Source organism: Chelonoidis abingdonii, chromosome 3 (genome assembly GCF_003597395.2).
Source record: "Chelonoidis abingdonii isolate Lonesome George chromosome 3, CheloAbing_2.0, whole genome shotgun sequence".
Taxonomy (NCBI): Eukaryota; Metazoa; Chordata; order Testudines; family Testudinidae; genus Chelonoidis; species Chelonoidis abingdonii.
In genome coordinates this window covers 132,507,785-132,521,918 of record NC_133771.1, presented here as the reverse complement: position 1 = coordinate 132,521,918, position 14,134 = coordinate 132,507,785, and the positions used below count along the sequence as shown (strand labels likewise).

Sequence of the window (14,134 nt, the reverse complement as noted above, 5' to 3'; positions counted from 1 at the left end):
TCAGAAAATGTTAACTGTTCAAAACTTACATAGGAAAATGTTCTCAGGACTTTCCCCCCCTCTACAGTTAAACCAGCTCTATCTTAAATAATAAGAATCAATAACTTTTGTAGTTGCCATCCTAACTATTTTAACTGCAGGTGGTACTCTGATTCATATAGAAGACATATATGCAAAATGCCATTTCTGGACTTGATTATTTACTCATATTTTTGTGCCCACAATTGAACTGCAGATGCAAATTACATAGAAATAGCATGGTAATCCACAGTGGAGAAAAAGGACATAGTAAAATTGCTGGTGTTCAATGAGACTTGAGTAAAATGCAATTTCTAAACGTATTATGTAGTAGTTTTTGCAGGTGTCAGTGGCTCTTTAAAGCCTAAGCAGAATGCAATCACAGCACCCTGGCATGAGTTACACAATAACTCAAATCCTGGAGTGCTTTTCTGTTCTCCTCAAATGTGTTTTTAACTGTAGATAAAAATAAAGTAAAATCGCAAAGATTTACAGTATTTCCCCCCAACAGCTCAAGGGGTGGGACATAAAATATTTTTAATGACAACTCATCCAATGCCAAGGAATTTCATAGTTATCTCAGATTTTATTATATTTTACTGGGAGTGCAGAAGAAAAGTCTACTATGCTTCCAATAACAAAGAATCAAAAAACTAACTTGGAGGGGTAACACTAATTCCTTTCAAATAACAACTCAAACCAGTGGCTGAGTGTGTTCCCAATACTCTGAATGATGGACTTTATTGTTGAACCAATGTCTCTGCATAATAATAAGCCCAGCACTCAGGTGGCTAATAAATGAGAGACAACAATACAGCAGATGCATGAATTTCTTATGTTGAATTTACAAGGAGTACTGCTTCCTCAAGGAAGACAAGGGTTGGTGCACCATTGCTGATTTACCTATACCAAAACTCACCCTGTAGAGCAGGGGTAGGCAACCTATGGCACATGTGCCAAAGGCGGCACACGAGCTCATTTTCAGTGGCACTCACACTGCCCGGGTCCTGGCCACCGGTCTGGGGAGCTCTGCATTTTAATTTAATTTTAAATGAAACTTCTTAAACATTTTAAAAACCTTATTTACTTTACATACAACAATAGTTTAGTTATATCTTATAGACTTATAGAAAGAGACCTTCTAAAAACCTTAAATTGTATTACTGGCACGGGAAACCTTCAATTAGAGTGAATAAATGAAGACTCGACACACCACTGCTGAAAGGTTGCCGACCCCTGCTGCAGAGTCAACTGGCCTAGGCTATCCAATATATTGGGCAAATTGAGAGGAGATATAAATGGTGGTGGAGATATAAATCAGTGGCAACTGGTGTACCTGACAAACGGAGAGGGCAGAAAGGTGGGGTTGTTAAAGAAAAAGAAACCAACAGATTGTAGAGTGAAAGTCAGGAGTGTGAGGTGAGGCAGTGGCTTTATGAAATGGAATCTATTTCCAGACCAGTTTCCTTCCAAGATAAGTAATGAAAGAGAAAAATCTCACTTGTTTAGCATAGAAAGGAAAAAAGTGTTTGTGGGCAGAGGTTTTGATAGGGGAATGTAAGCTTCCTTCTTCAGGGGCTTAGTATGGCTTAAGACAGCTTCCATTGCTGCTGGCCTACAAAAGCTCTACAGGTTTCTCTAGATACACAACCATGGAGGTTACTCCCTATCCAGACGGAGCAATTTCCCCGTCAGTAGTGGCCATGAAATACCTACAGTTGTATTATACAGCCATCCATGAGTGCTTCCTCTTCTAGTGGCAGTCATAGACTCCTCCCAGTCCAAATGCCATTATGGAAATTAGGCTTATGGAAATGATGTCAGGATACATCATAAATAAGGCTAAGATTTTGTCACGGTTATTTTTAGTAAAAGTCACAGACAGGTCACAGGCAACAAACAAAAATCCACGGAGACCGTGACTTTTATTAAAAATAACTGTACAAGCCTCGGCAGAGGTGTACAGCCGCAGCCCCCACCATGGGGCAGGGGCACATGGGCCCCATCACGAGCCACAGGCACATGGCACCGGCCCCCACAGCAAGGCTATGTAGGGAGTATAGCCCCAGCTTCAGCTGCTGACAGCTGAAGAAGTCACAGAGGTCCAGTAAAGTCATGGAATCCGTGACTGCCGTGAGTTCCATGACTAAATCGTAGCCTTAATCATAAATATTCTCAGTCTGTCCCTGATACCCCAATGTGAGGAGTTCTGGCTAAATAAAATTCAGAGAACCAAGGAAAGAAATTTAAATGAGTTGTGAGGACCAAAGATGAAATCTCTGGGTCAGACAGACCCATAACAGAGTTGTCACCTAGGAAGAGAAGGATCCTATTGGGCTGAAAATTTACATTCACTCAGTACGATTCCCAAAAAACAAGAGGAGTCCCTCTGCATCATCTTTGTTACTGGAAGAAAGGCTTTCTCTCACCAACCATCTTCTCGTGACCATCCCAAAAATGAAGAGGTTTTAAAAGTTATTTAACAGAGAAAAACAGGCAGCCAGTTCACTCCTGGGGGAATTCCGTGACAAAAAAATTAAATTCTGCACCCAATATTTTAAAATTCTGCATATTTTATTTGCCAAAATAACACAATATAATCATGCCAGTTTCAATTATTTTGGTAATTTATTTCAAAATAACTGTCAGCAAGTATGTCTTTTTAAAATCTTTTTTCTGACAAAGATTCCTTACTAGACATATTCATACAGCACTTTGAGTAATAATTCATTTAAAGAACAATATAGAAGCATATTTCCTACAACCCTCAGATGCAGTGCAAAGGCTTGGAGGTATCGGGGTAATGGAGGAACTTCTTTTTCTTCAATGCTTAGCCAAACAGTCAGCCGTAGCGAACATTTGGTCCGTTCTTCCCAACCGCAAAGGCCTGACAGCCTGAGAATCCAATATCGGAACAGACTTGATGGGCCCATGTAATATGGAGTCTGCCTCTGGGCCGCCTCCACACTTCGGTTGGTGGAATTTTATCCCAGATGTTACAAGCCACCTGGAGAATGATGTTCACTGAAAAGTCCTGTGGCATCCTTGTGACATGTCTGAAAAGTGTAAAGTACCACTTGCGGACAATGGCCCCAGTAATCTGTAGACCCAAACAACCATAAAACATCTGCATTACAAATGAAGTCATTCCACTTTATGCCCAGTATACGACATTCACATTTTGTGTGGAAAGCTTCCAGCTTCGTCCAGTCTGTGCAGCATAGTGTCCTTGTTTCACAACCGTACAACAGTATGGGAAGGATACAGATTCCCACCCCCCTAGTCCGACCTGTACCTCATTGTGGTGGAGGGGGTGTAACATCTGAAGTAGGGGATTGCTCGTTGGACCTATGCCATCAGCGATGAAGACTTGTCCAAAATATCACCTTAGGCATTATGCGAAGTGGACAGATCCAGTGTGAACCCTGAAAATGATGGCTAAGACAGGCGGTGAAGATGCAGGGTAGTAGCTGCACCTAGCTACCTGAGGTGAAGGAATTCGCTGAGAAAGACTCAACAGCTCGGGTCACACAGCGTGAAGTCAGTGCTGGTAGACCAGGAAAAGGGTCGCGTTACTGTGCTTCTGGCCATTTTTCGTCTGGTGTGGAGAACTGGAACCCTGCCAGCCACCTTGGAAGGATGATATTGTGATCTCACTCTATAAGGGCAAGGGACCGCGCAGCGAATGTAAGAGCTACAGGCCGATCACTTTGCTCTCCATTCCAGGGAAGGTGTTTGTGCATGTTTTGCTGGCACGCCTGGAGCCTTTGCTACATCGGAAGTGTCATCCCCAACAGTCAGACTTTACGAGGAACAGGTCCACATTAGATGCCATTTTGGCCCTTCGATTGCTGTCAGAGATACACTGCGAGTTCAGGAAGCCCCTGCACGTAGCATATGCTGATCTTAAGGCTGCATTTGATTCAGTAGACGGTGTTGCGTTATGGAAGGCCTTAAAAGGCATAAGGGTCCCTACCACTCTGCTGGACTTGATTAGAGAGCTGCATAATGGAACCACTGCCCGTATTCATCTGGGGAGCTGGATGTCAGTGCCTTTTAAATCAGTATCTGGTATTAGGCAGGGTTGCATTCTGGCCTCTGCACTCTTTTGTCGGGCAATGGATTTCATAATGCAGCATTCCGCCAGATCCATAGGCATTGAGATCAGTGATCTCTCGCTCACAGACCTTGACTATGCTGATGACATTATTCTTTTAGTACAGAGTCCTGATAGGTTTCATGAGGCACTCCAGCATATGGAGGAGGAGTTAGCGAAGATTGGTCTCCATGTTTCATGGTCAAAGACAAAACCGCAAAATCTAGGACCAAGTCCACCTATGACTCCAATCTCTTTGAACAATGAAATCGTCAAATCAGTTTCCAGCTTTTGTTATCTTGGTTCTATATTTACCAGCTCCTCCAATTCTCACACAGAGGTTCTCCATCGGATTGGCATTGCAGCATCTGCCAGGGGCCGTTTACAACGGATATGGAATCAACATCAACTTAGTATGACAACCAAGTTCAGGATTTATTTGTGCTGTATTCTTCCCAACAGAGGAGCTGAGGGAGAGGAAGTAATTGCTGGGAAGGAGACTGGGAGTGAACTTGGAGGGTTTTGCGTGTAGGTGGGAGAAGTATGGAACAGGTGTTTTCTTTGGGGGGAGGAGGAGGAGGAGGAAAGGAATTATTAGGGATTTGTGGAGCCTTCCTCCATGCAGACCCTGTCTGACCCCTAGCCTCTCCCATTCAGTCAGGCACCTCTGCCCCTGTCCCCCTGCACCCCTACTTCCCCTTTCAGCCAGGCATGGCTGTCCCTGTCCCCCTGCACCTCTACTCCCTATTAAGTAGGCACAGCTCCCCTGTCTCCATATGTCCCTGCACTTCCCCTCCCCCATGTGGCCCTGTACCCCCACTCCCATTCAGCCCCTGGCTCAACAATGTCACCCCATTAGCTCCTGTGTACCTGCCCCCAGCTGTTCCCCCCACTAGCCCTTCTGAACCCCAGTCTGTTACCCCCCCAGCATCCCTGTGAGCCCTGTTCTGTCCGTCCCTGCTATATTCATTCCTCACCTGGCCCTGCACAGAGGGCACTGTGAGAAAGATAGCCTCTGCCCCCTCCCTCTCTGTAGCTGGTTGCTCCAGTCCGTGAGCCAGCTGCCTTCTCTGCTGGCACCACATCAGCCACTGGTGGGCGAAAGATGTAATTGCAGTTTCCCTTCACTGCCTCAACAGTATCAATTATTCTTAAGGGGAAAAAAATCTGTGAGGGACATTAATTCTGCGCTTGCGTAGTAATCCCTCAGGAGCACCAGTTGCTCTCTCCTCTCTGCAGACCCAATGTACTAATCACTCTCACAAGCAGAACATCCCCAGTGAGAGACAGGCACAAGCAGAGGATAAGAAGTGCAGAATGCATAAGGTAATGGCCTCATTTATAGAAACTCCCCTTCACCAATGCCACTATACAACTTTGGGGCTGCTCATTGTGTTGATCTGTTCCCCAGTTAGGTTAACCTGGTGTACAGCCAATACCTACATCCTTCCAAAACTCAAACAGATGGAGAACTTCTACTAAAGAGAGTCCACAATAAGCAACTAGCATCCCCACACCACCAGCTTCAAGAAAAGTCGTTGTTACTGTTCAGTTGAACAGTTAGGCTTACCACATGAAAACAAAGAAGCAGCCTTGCCAAGTAAATGTTGAATGAGAAAATCTGAAAACCCAGACATATGCTCTTTCAAATCTCACAAACCAACAGATTTGAATTAAATAAGAAATTAAACAAGAAAATACCTTGGAGACAATCACCCTGGAGCCCTGATGCAATAGCCAGATTCTCCATATGAAAATGATTTTATTTATAGATGCAATCTAAGGCTTTAAAATCTTGAATTAGCTCAGAAATTGAAAAGAAATACTGTGCTGAGCAGCCAATAAAAACCTAAACTCTTTTTAGACTTTGAATTTGAAATGATGACTCTGAAGACAAGACATACAAGACTGTAAAACAGATCACTTGCCTCTTTTCCAGATTTAATGATAAGAATCCTTAAATAAACAGGATGGATGTGACTTCAATTGTACTCTTCTCTGAACAGTCTCAACTCCCCTTACCTCCTTCCCAAATCCAAGGTCATTTTGGACATGTTTCACCACTGCCTATACTACAGTTCAATCTGTGTTAAGCAAAACCTTATTCAACACAGTTCTTGACAGGTAGGTAGCAAGGGTCCACCTACCGCTATAGATATATCTGTTCGGACCGGGTTACAATGGAACTGTCCCACTTGTCATGGTTAAAGCACAGCTCAGTCTTGTAGCACAGAAAGGACAGAATCATGACATATCTAAAGCTCTAGCACAATTCAGGGACACGGTCAAAACATAGTTAGATCCCATCTGTAAGACCAAACCATATTTTATTATGTAGGGGAATTGTCTTGTGACTTGGTCCCCCAACACACCTGTATTTGTACTCTAATGAGAAGAGTGTAGACAGGTGCCTAACCATGCTATAAGCACAATTTTGTAAAATATTTTATAACATGATTAGGCCCTATCTACCATGGTCTAGGAAACACTACTAGCCTCTTGCTAGCAAGATCCATTATTCAATATGGTTCTGGCTAATGTGTTTCTAGTGCCAGTGTTGACAGGGCCATACAGGGAGGGATATGCAATAAATAATCATATTCTGCACTGAGTACCTCATCATTATATCTATAATAAGTTTACACTACACACAATAAGCCTTACAACATCCTTGTGTGGTAGATACTATTATACCCCTTTAGCAGATGGGGAAACTGAGGTTAAATGACATGCTCAAGATCACACAATGCATCAATAACAGAGCAGGGAATAGAACCCAGGAGTATTAACTCCTGTGATGCCCTAATCACCTGAGTATCCTCAGAACAACTGAGTTTGAAGTCTAGCTAGGACTTCTGTCCTTACCTGTAACCTATACCTTCAGGATCGTCAGAGATAAGCAAAAAGTCCTGAAAGGCAGTCATAATTACAGCCTATCAATTTAAACAAGAGAACTATTCAACTCAGTACCTATATCAGGAGCAAGGATGTCTCCCTTGTCTTGCCCAAACTCATTTAAGTTAGAAATATCGGTCATGGGAATGGCTAAATCATTTCCAAAAACAAAGGTATTTGGGCTGCAATTAAAGAGGCACCATCAACTCAAAAAGAATAATCACGTTTCTGTCTGAAAAACTGTATAACTACTCTAGTTACACGTAACACCTAAATTACTAGTATTGAAAGAAGTTGATGAAAAACATTTTTTTCAAATTTGTTTACTTTGTGCAGTTGACAGTCAATTGTGTATAGTCAATTATATTTACCCCTTATATTCACTGTCTCTTTAGCTGAAAAGTCTCCTATCAACATCAACAAGGAAGCAGAAAATACAAATTTTCTTTAAAAAAAAAACAAAAAAACTTATAAAAAAATGTCAGGATATGGTATTTAGTTGGTGTTGGCCCTGCTTTGAGCAGGGGATTGGACTAGATGACCTCCTGAGGTCTCTTCCAACCCTAATATTCTGATTTTAAGGATGTGCGATCAGAAACCGGAGTGTTTAGAATCAGTAAATTTTAAAATAAAAAAAATTCAAGCTGATGTGAAAGTAGAATAAATTATATTGTGAAAATAGAAAGGATTAAAGAAATGCTGTCTGTACCTTTAAGCAAAACTGTTGGAATGCTGCAGTCCAGGTGTCAGGAATACAAACATTAACATAGAACAATTGCACCGTTTAAGGGCAATTGGTGAAGTATTAGCCTTAGATCGATGAGTTAGTAAGGCCTTGTCTACACTTGCAAGTTGCAGCGCTGGTGAGGGGGTTACAGCGCTGCAACTTAGCAGGTGTCTACACTTAAAAGCTCAGCCAGCGCTGCAACTCCCTGTTTGCAGCGCTGGCTGTACACTGGGTCTGCTTCCGGTGTAGCGAGACCACGCTGGTGATGCAGCGCTGGTCATCAGGTGTGGGACACTCACCAGCGTTTTATTGGGCCTCCAGGTATTAGACTTATCCCAGGCATTCCTCTTCAGCCTCTCTGGTCATCACTTCGCACTCCACTGCCCTGGGCTCAGAGCCTGAGAGGAGGGGAGGTTGTAGAGGAACCGAGAGGAGCTACTGAGGTGTTTTGGGACTCCCAGGATCATGCAGGCAGGAGCTATTTTCCAGCTAGGAAGAAGCTAGCCAGTCGCAGGCTGGACTTGGTAGTGAGGAACCAGCAGAGGAGCTGTTCCTCGTAAGAAGCTTTTATTATAAGGATCAAATGTTTTGGCGACAGGGGGCTATGGCTGCCTGCAAGCATGCCTAGATGTGAATAACACATTGATTTCCCTGTAGCTGCTCTTTGCTTTCCACAAGCCACAGAAACCCCATGGCTTCCAGAGTGAAGCAACCCCACCCCACCCCTTCCCAGGTGAGCTGCGTGTGCAAGATGGCTTCTGAGAGTAGCTGCTGTGGCAGATGTGGGTGTAGGGTTCAGTGTTATTTCCCTGTAGCTGCTCTTTGCTTTCCACAAGTCCTCAGAAACCCCATGGCTTCCACAGTGAAGCAACCCCCACCCCTTCCAAGTGCTGTGTGTGCAAGATGGCTCTGAGAGTAGCTGCTGTGGCAGATGTGGGTGTAGGTTCAGTGTTATTTCCCTGTAGCTGCTCTTTGCTTTCCACAAGTCACAGAAACCCCATGGCTTCCACAGTGAGCACCCCCACCCCTACCCCTTCCCAAGTGAGCTGTGTGTGCAAGATGGCTCTGAGAGTAGCTGCTGTGGCAGATGTGGGTGTAGGGTTCAGTGTTATTCCTGTAGCTGCTCTTTGCTTTCACACACGCAACAGAAACGCCATGGTTCCAGAGTGAAGCAACCCCCACCCCACCCCTCCCAGGTGAGCCACGTAGCAGCCCCCCTTCCACTGTGAGCCGCGGTGGGAAACTTGCCATCTCTATCTGCAGCTGCGGCCTCTCGTGCTATGCTCCAGAATGTGTAATGATGCTACAAAATCTCTAAAACAATGCAGGCTCTGTGTATTAACAGTTTATCTCTGTTTTTTTTTATTAAGTGACCTTGAATACTGCTCTATCAGTGCAGACTTCTGAAAGACAGCAAAGCTTAAGAAAAAACCAAGGAAGAAGAGAAGTGGTGAAAAGCAGTTAGGAATCTGTATTCCACAGAAAATAAAAGTTGCAGCCAGGCTGGAGGGATAAGGAAACCATGAAAAAGGAACAGGCTGCCAAGATAAAGGAGAAGGCTGCCAAAAGAGAAGAAATTGACTACCAAGAGAAGTACAGATCGCAGGGATGACTTAAAAAAAAGTGGGGAAAAAAGCCTCTCATTTCTTTCATGTATTATTTTACTTTCCATAACTATATGATAATAAAATTATATACATTGCATCATAATATGCTGTTGATTGTTATTAATGACTGCTGTCTTCACATTGTGTGGGTCCCCGCCACTCCTGGGGGAGTGCACATGTGGTTGGTTCCAGCTCTCCCTGAGGGTATATCCCTGGAACTGCAGGCAAGCAGTGGACATGGGGCTGGCTGAAGGCAGGGCAGGGCTGACTGGAGATAGGGCCTGGGCTGCAGGCCAGGGCAGGGGGATGTGGGGCTGGTTGAGACAAGGGTGTGGGCGCGGTGGCTTCAGGCAGTGGGGTGCAGCAGGGGTTGACTGGAAACAGGCAGGGGGTGCGGCTGGGCAGAGTGTGCGAGCTGGTGCGGGCAGCAGTGGTGGGGGCTGGCTGGCTTGTGCAGGGGTGTGTGGCAGGGGTTGGCTGGAGACAGGACAGGGTGTTTGGCAGAGGTGGCTGTGGCACGGGGTGCACGAGCTGCCGCAGGCAGAGGGGGCTGGACTGGTGTGGGCTATGTCATGGGATGCAGCAAGAGGCAAACTGGAACCCCAGCCCTTTAGTAGCCCCCAAACTCCCTTCTACCTCTGCGGGGACCTTTTAAATAGCCGCGGGAGGCTGGGGAATGCAAGAGGAGGCAGGGCTCCAGCGGCTATTTGAGGACCGGGGTCAGAGGCAGCTGGAGCCCCAGACTTTTAAATACCTCCTCACGCCCCCGGCTCGGGGCTATTTAAAGGGCGCAGAGCTCCAGCCGGGGTCGCGGGGCTTGCCGTGCTCTGGCCGGAGCTCCAGCCGGGTCCGCGGGGCTTGCCGTGCTCTGGCCGGAGCTCCAGCCGGGGTCGCGAGGCTGCCGTGCTCTGGCCGGAGCTCCAGCCGGGGTCGCGAGGCTTGCCGTGCTCTGGCCGAGCTCCAGCCGGTCGTGGGCTTGCCGTGCTTGGCCGGAGCTCAGCCGGGGTCGCGGGCTTGCGTCGCTCTGGCGAGCGCGGCAAAGCCCACCGCCCCACTCTCATGGCTGGAGCCCGCCGAGCGCCGCAAGCCCCGCCGCCCGGCTGGAGCTCTAGCTGGAGAGCGGGCATGCCGCCTCCCGCCGCTTTCACTCAAAGGAGCGGACCATCGGAGCAGACCGCAGCTGGGGACGGGTAATGTTTTTTTTTTTTTGTTTTTTAAAAAAAAAAAAAGGTGCCTAAGGTGCGGGGGCCCTCTTAGGCATGGGGTCGATTCCCAGGCATCACGGGTCGTTGGAACAGGAAGCGGAATGACCCGCACCCTTCCGTCCCCTTCCCACAACCCACAGCGACAAAATGGGACAGGTGCCTTGTGGGATAGCTGCCCACAATGCACCACTCACACAGCGCTGCAACTGGTGCAAGTGTGGACACACTGCAGTGCTGGTCGCTGTCAGTGTGGACACACACTGCAGCGCTGGCCGTACACAGCTGTACGACACAGCTTAATGGCCAGCGCTGCAAAACTGTAAGTGCGTAACAAAGCCTAAGGAAGTAGGATATGCATGCTGTGCCCCAGGTGAATTTTACTGTTTTGCTTTCTTTGTCCCTTTGTCTAATTCCTGCTCTTTTATCTGTATAAATAAGACTGTTTGGGTCTTGCATGGCCACTCACATAAATTGTGAGTCCTGATTCTAACTTTAACACTGACAAAGTCCTTTATGAAGACAAAACACAGCTTCTCAGAAGTTTCATTTTAAAACCGGGCCCTTGCATATAACCCTGTTCCTGTGATCTTTCATAAGGATTTTTAAGTATAAGAACAGTTTGGCCCACTGGAGTTTATAAAGTCAGTGATCTATTATATGAACTAAAACCTAGACCTTGTTATAAGTAAATTGTTATAAAATAGCCTGTCATATAATCCATCAATTATCCAAAATTATCTACATAGGTTTTCTTGACACAGTAAAGCCTAATAGTTCATAAATGGGCATCACATTCTACAGTACAATACGTAAGTCATGGCAGCAACAGTACTATCTACAGAATTATGTTCTTGGAATTATTTATTTCCTATCATATTTATTCTTTCTAGACAATTCTTCACATATATCGTTAGCTTCCTAATTGTGTTAATCTACAAGTCCATTTTAGACCATTGGGGACCATCTAGTACAGCTATAATTAGGAAGATTTAAATGCATGTGATAACTTTGGAAGCTTTTCAGTTGCATTCTAAGCACTACCCTAACAAAAGGAAATTTGGCTCCACAATTATATACTATGTAAAAAACACAGAGCTTTTGACTGAAAACTATAGCAGCTAAGAAAATTAAGGCTAAAACCTGAATTAACACTCCATCTTCAGCTCACAACTTTTAAATTTTATTTCCTGGTAAGGGCATCAATTAATACTGGAATGTCATCAATTCCCATTCTCCTTACTCTCATGGATTTAAGACAGGCACATTAACATGCCTGAATATAATATTTTGTAGGTGATTGTGCTAACTCTTTGGATATCATATTTTCATCCTGATCCACAAGCTATGTTGTAATAATAAAAATGAAAAGGGTCTGACATTTTAAAAAATAGTTAGAATGAGCACAAGCAGCTCGACAGGACAGCTGAAACTGTGGAGCAGTCTAAATATTACAGACAGATACAACGCCTGATTCCCTCCATGGCTGCACCAGATGAACCCAGGCCCCAGACTACCAGCACCATAAAGTTCATCAAAAGCCATGATGCAGCAGCAGATGACAGAAGAAGGAGCAATGGTCTCAAGTTGCAGTGGGGAGGTCTAGGTTGGATATTAGGAAAAACTATTTTACTAGGAGGGTGGTGAAGCACTGAAATGGGTTACTTAGGGAGGTGATGGAATCTCCATTCTTTTTTTTAAGGCCCGGCTTGACAAATCCCTGGCTGGAATGATTTAGTTGGGGTTGGTCCTCCTTTGAGCAAGGGGTTGGACTAGGTGACCTCCTGAGGTCTCTTTCAACCCTAATCTATGATTCTATGAAATCACCTGCTAATGAGCTAGTCGCTGGGTATGTCTACACTACCCACCGGATCGGCGAGTAGTGATCGATATATCGGGGATCGATGTATTGTGTCTCATCTAGATGCGATACATCGATCCCCGAACGTGCTCCCCGTCGACTCCAGAACTCCACCAGGGCGAGAAGTGGAAGCGGAGTCGATTGGGGAGCAGCGGCCGTCGATCCCGCGCCGTGAGGACACAAAGTAAATTGATCTAAGATACGTCAACTTCAGCTACGCTATTCTCGAAGCTGAAGTTGCATATCTTAGATTGATCCCCCCCAGAGTAGACCAGGCCACTGATTCAGAAAACCTCTGATGATGTTTTTCCCAGAAGGATCAAGATCTGTCAGCAGGGTGGGTTGTTTCAGGTAAACACTTCCAGCCTGTTATGGGAATGCATTGCTGGTAGAGGATAAGACTGACCTTTGGTTAATGAATGTTACATGTAGTAATTTAACACTTGTGGTATTCTTAACAACATCTCTGAGAACATACTCCACAATAGAGCACACATCCTAGTTTTCTCCAGAGGAGCTTTGGAGTTCTGCTGCTCACTTGATCTGTTTCATTGTTCGATAAATATCTGCCTAGATCACTTTTACTTTTCCACTAAAAAAAAAACAGCATACTCCATTAAAGGGACAATGTCGGTTCCAGGATATTTTAACATGGGTCTTCATTGGAAGGAAGTGTCTTCTGGGACCCTAAACAGTTATTTAAATATATCCATAACTCATCTGCTGATGTCTTAACAATGATCAGGATCTTCTATTTATTTAGGACCCAAACAAAAGCAATGGTCCATATTCTACTCTCAGCTACACCAATGTAAAGTGGGAATAACACCCTTTCTCTGCTTTCACTTACAGCACTGTAAGTCAAACGTAATTCAACAAAGTTAATGGAGTTACATTGGCATGCGATCAGGGTAAGTGAGAGAAGAATTAGGTGCAATGGAGTGCCAGCTGTACATTAGTGTAACTGAGAGCAGAATTAAGCTCACTGCTTTGTGCTGTGCTGATAAATCATGTTGAGCTAAAATGCTTTGGGATGAAAAAATGCTCACAGACCAAATTAGGGGGGAAAAAGTGGTGAAACGCTATTCAGGCTCTACCCACAAAGCCACAAGAGTGGGATGCTTCCTGATGGATGCTCCATACTGATGAGTAGTGAAACGGTCATTTACTAAAGCAGCAGAGAATCCTGTGGCACCTTATAGACTAACAGATGTTTTGGAGCGTGAGCTTTCATGGGTGAATACCCACTTCGTCTCTGATACTGGTCATTTTCTAGGTTGGTGGACTGATATAACTTTGAAATTGTTCCTCAGCATGGGTCTCCTGGCTACCAGGACACAGAACTAGTCACTAGAAATAGAACTACTACAACAATTTACATTTTGTTTTCATTGCTCATTACTCAAACCAAATTATTTTGCATGTGAAGAAACAAAGCAGGTAGAAAAACAATGGCTTGCCCTTCTCATTCAGGAGTGCTTTAGACATTTCCATATCTTTTGTCTCTTTTCTATTATCAATTACTTTGTTCCTGATTCTGAATATACTTTCATTATTAAACATACTCACATCATCAGTAGCATGTGCCACTTTTTCTGAAAGCTTTCTGTGCCTATTGGGGGGGAGGGAGAAACAAAATCATTTTTTCATTCATCTCGGAAAAATGTGAATTCTCAGAACGTCTGTGAACGATGTAATTATCTAAACAATGTCAAGAATGAAACCTTA

At 44.7% G+C, this 14,134-nt stretch overlaps 1 protein-coding gene across 6 annotated transcripts in view; it reads right to left on the bottom strand.

The window, feature by feature from the left end:
• Positions 1–14,134, bottom strand: part of KIF25 (kinesin family member 25) — an 80,407-nt gene that overhangs the window by 35,663 nt on the left and 30,610 nt on the right. For all 6 annotated transcript variants that reach the window (XM_075064116.1, XM_075064115.1, XM_032781060.2 and 3 more), the window contains one exon: positions 13,976–14,018. In XM_075064116.1, coding sequence (XP_074920217.1) covers positions 13,976–14,018 — 43 coding nt within the window. The remainder of the gene's footprint in view (positions 1–13,975; positions 14,019–14,134) is intronic.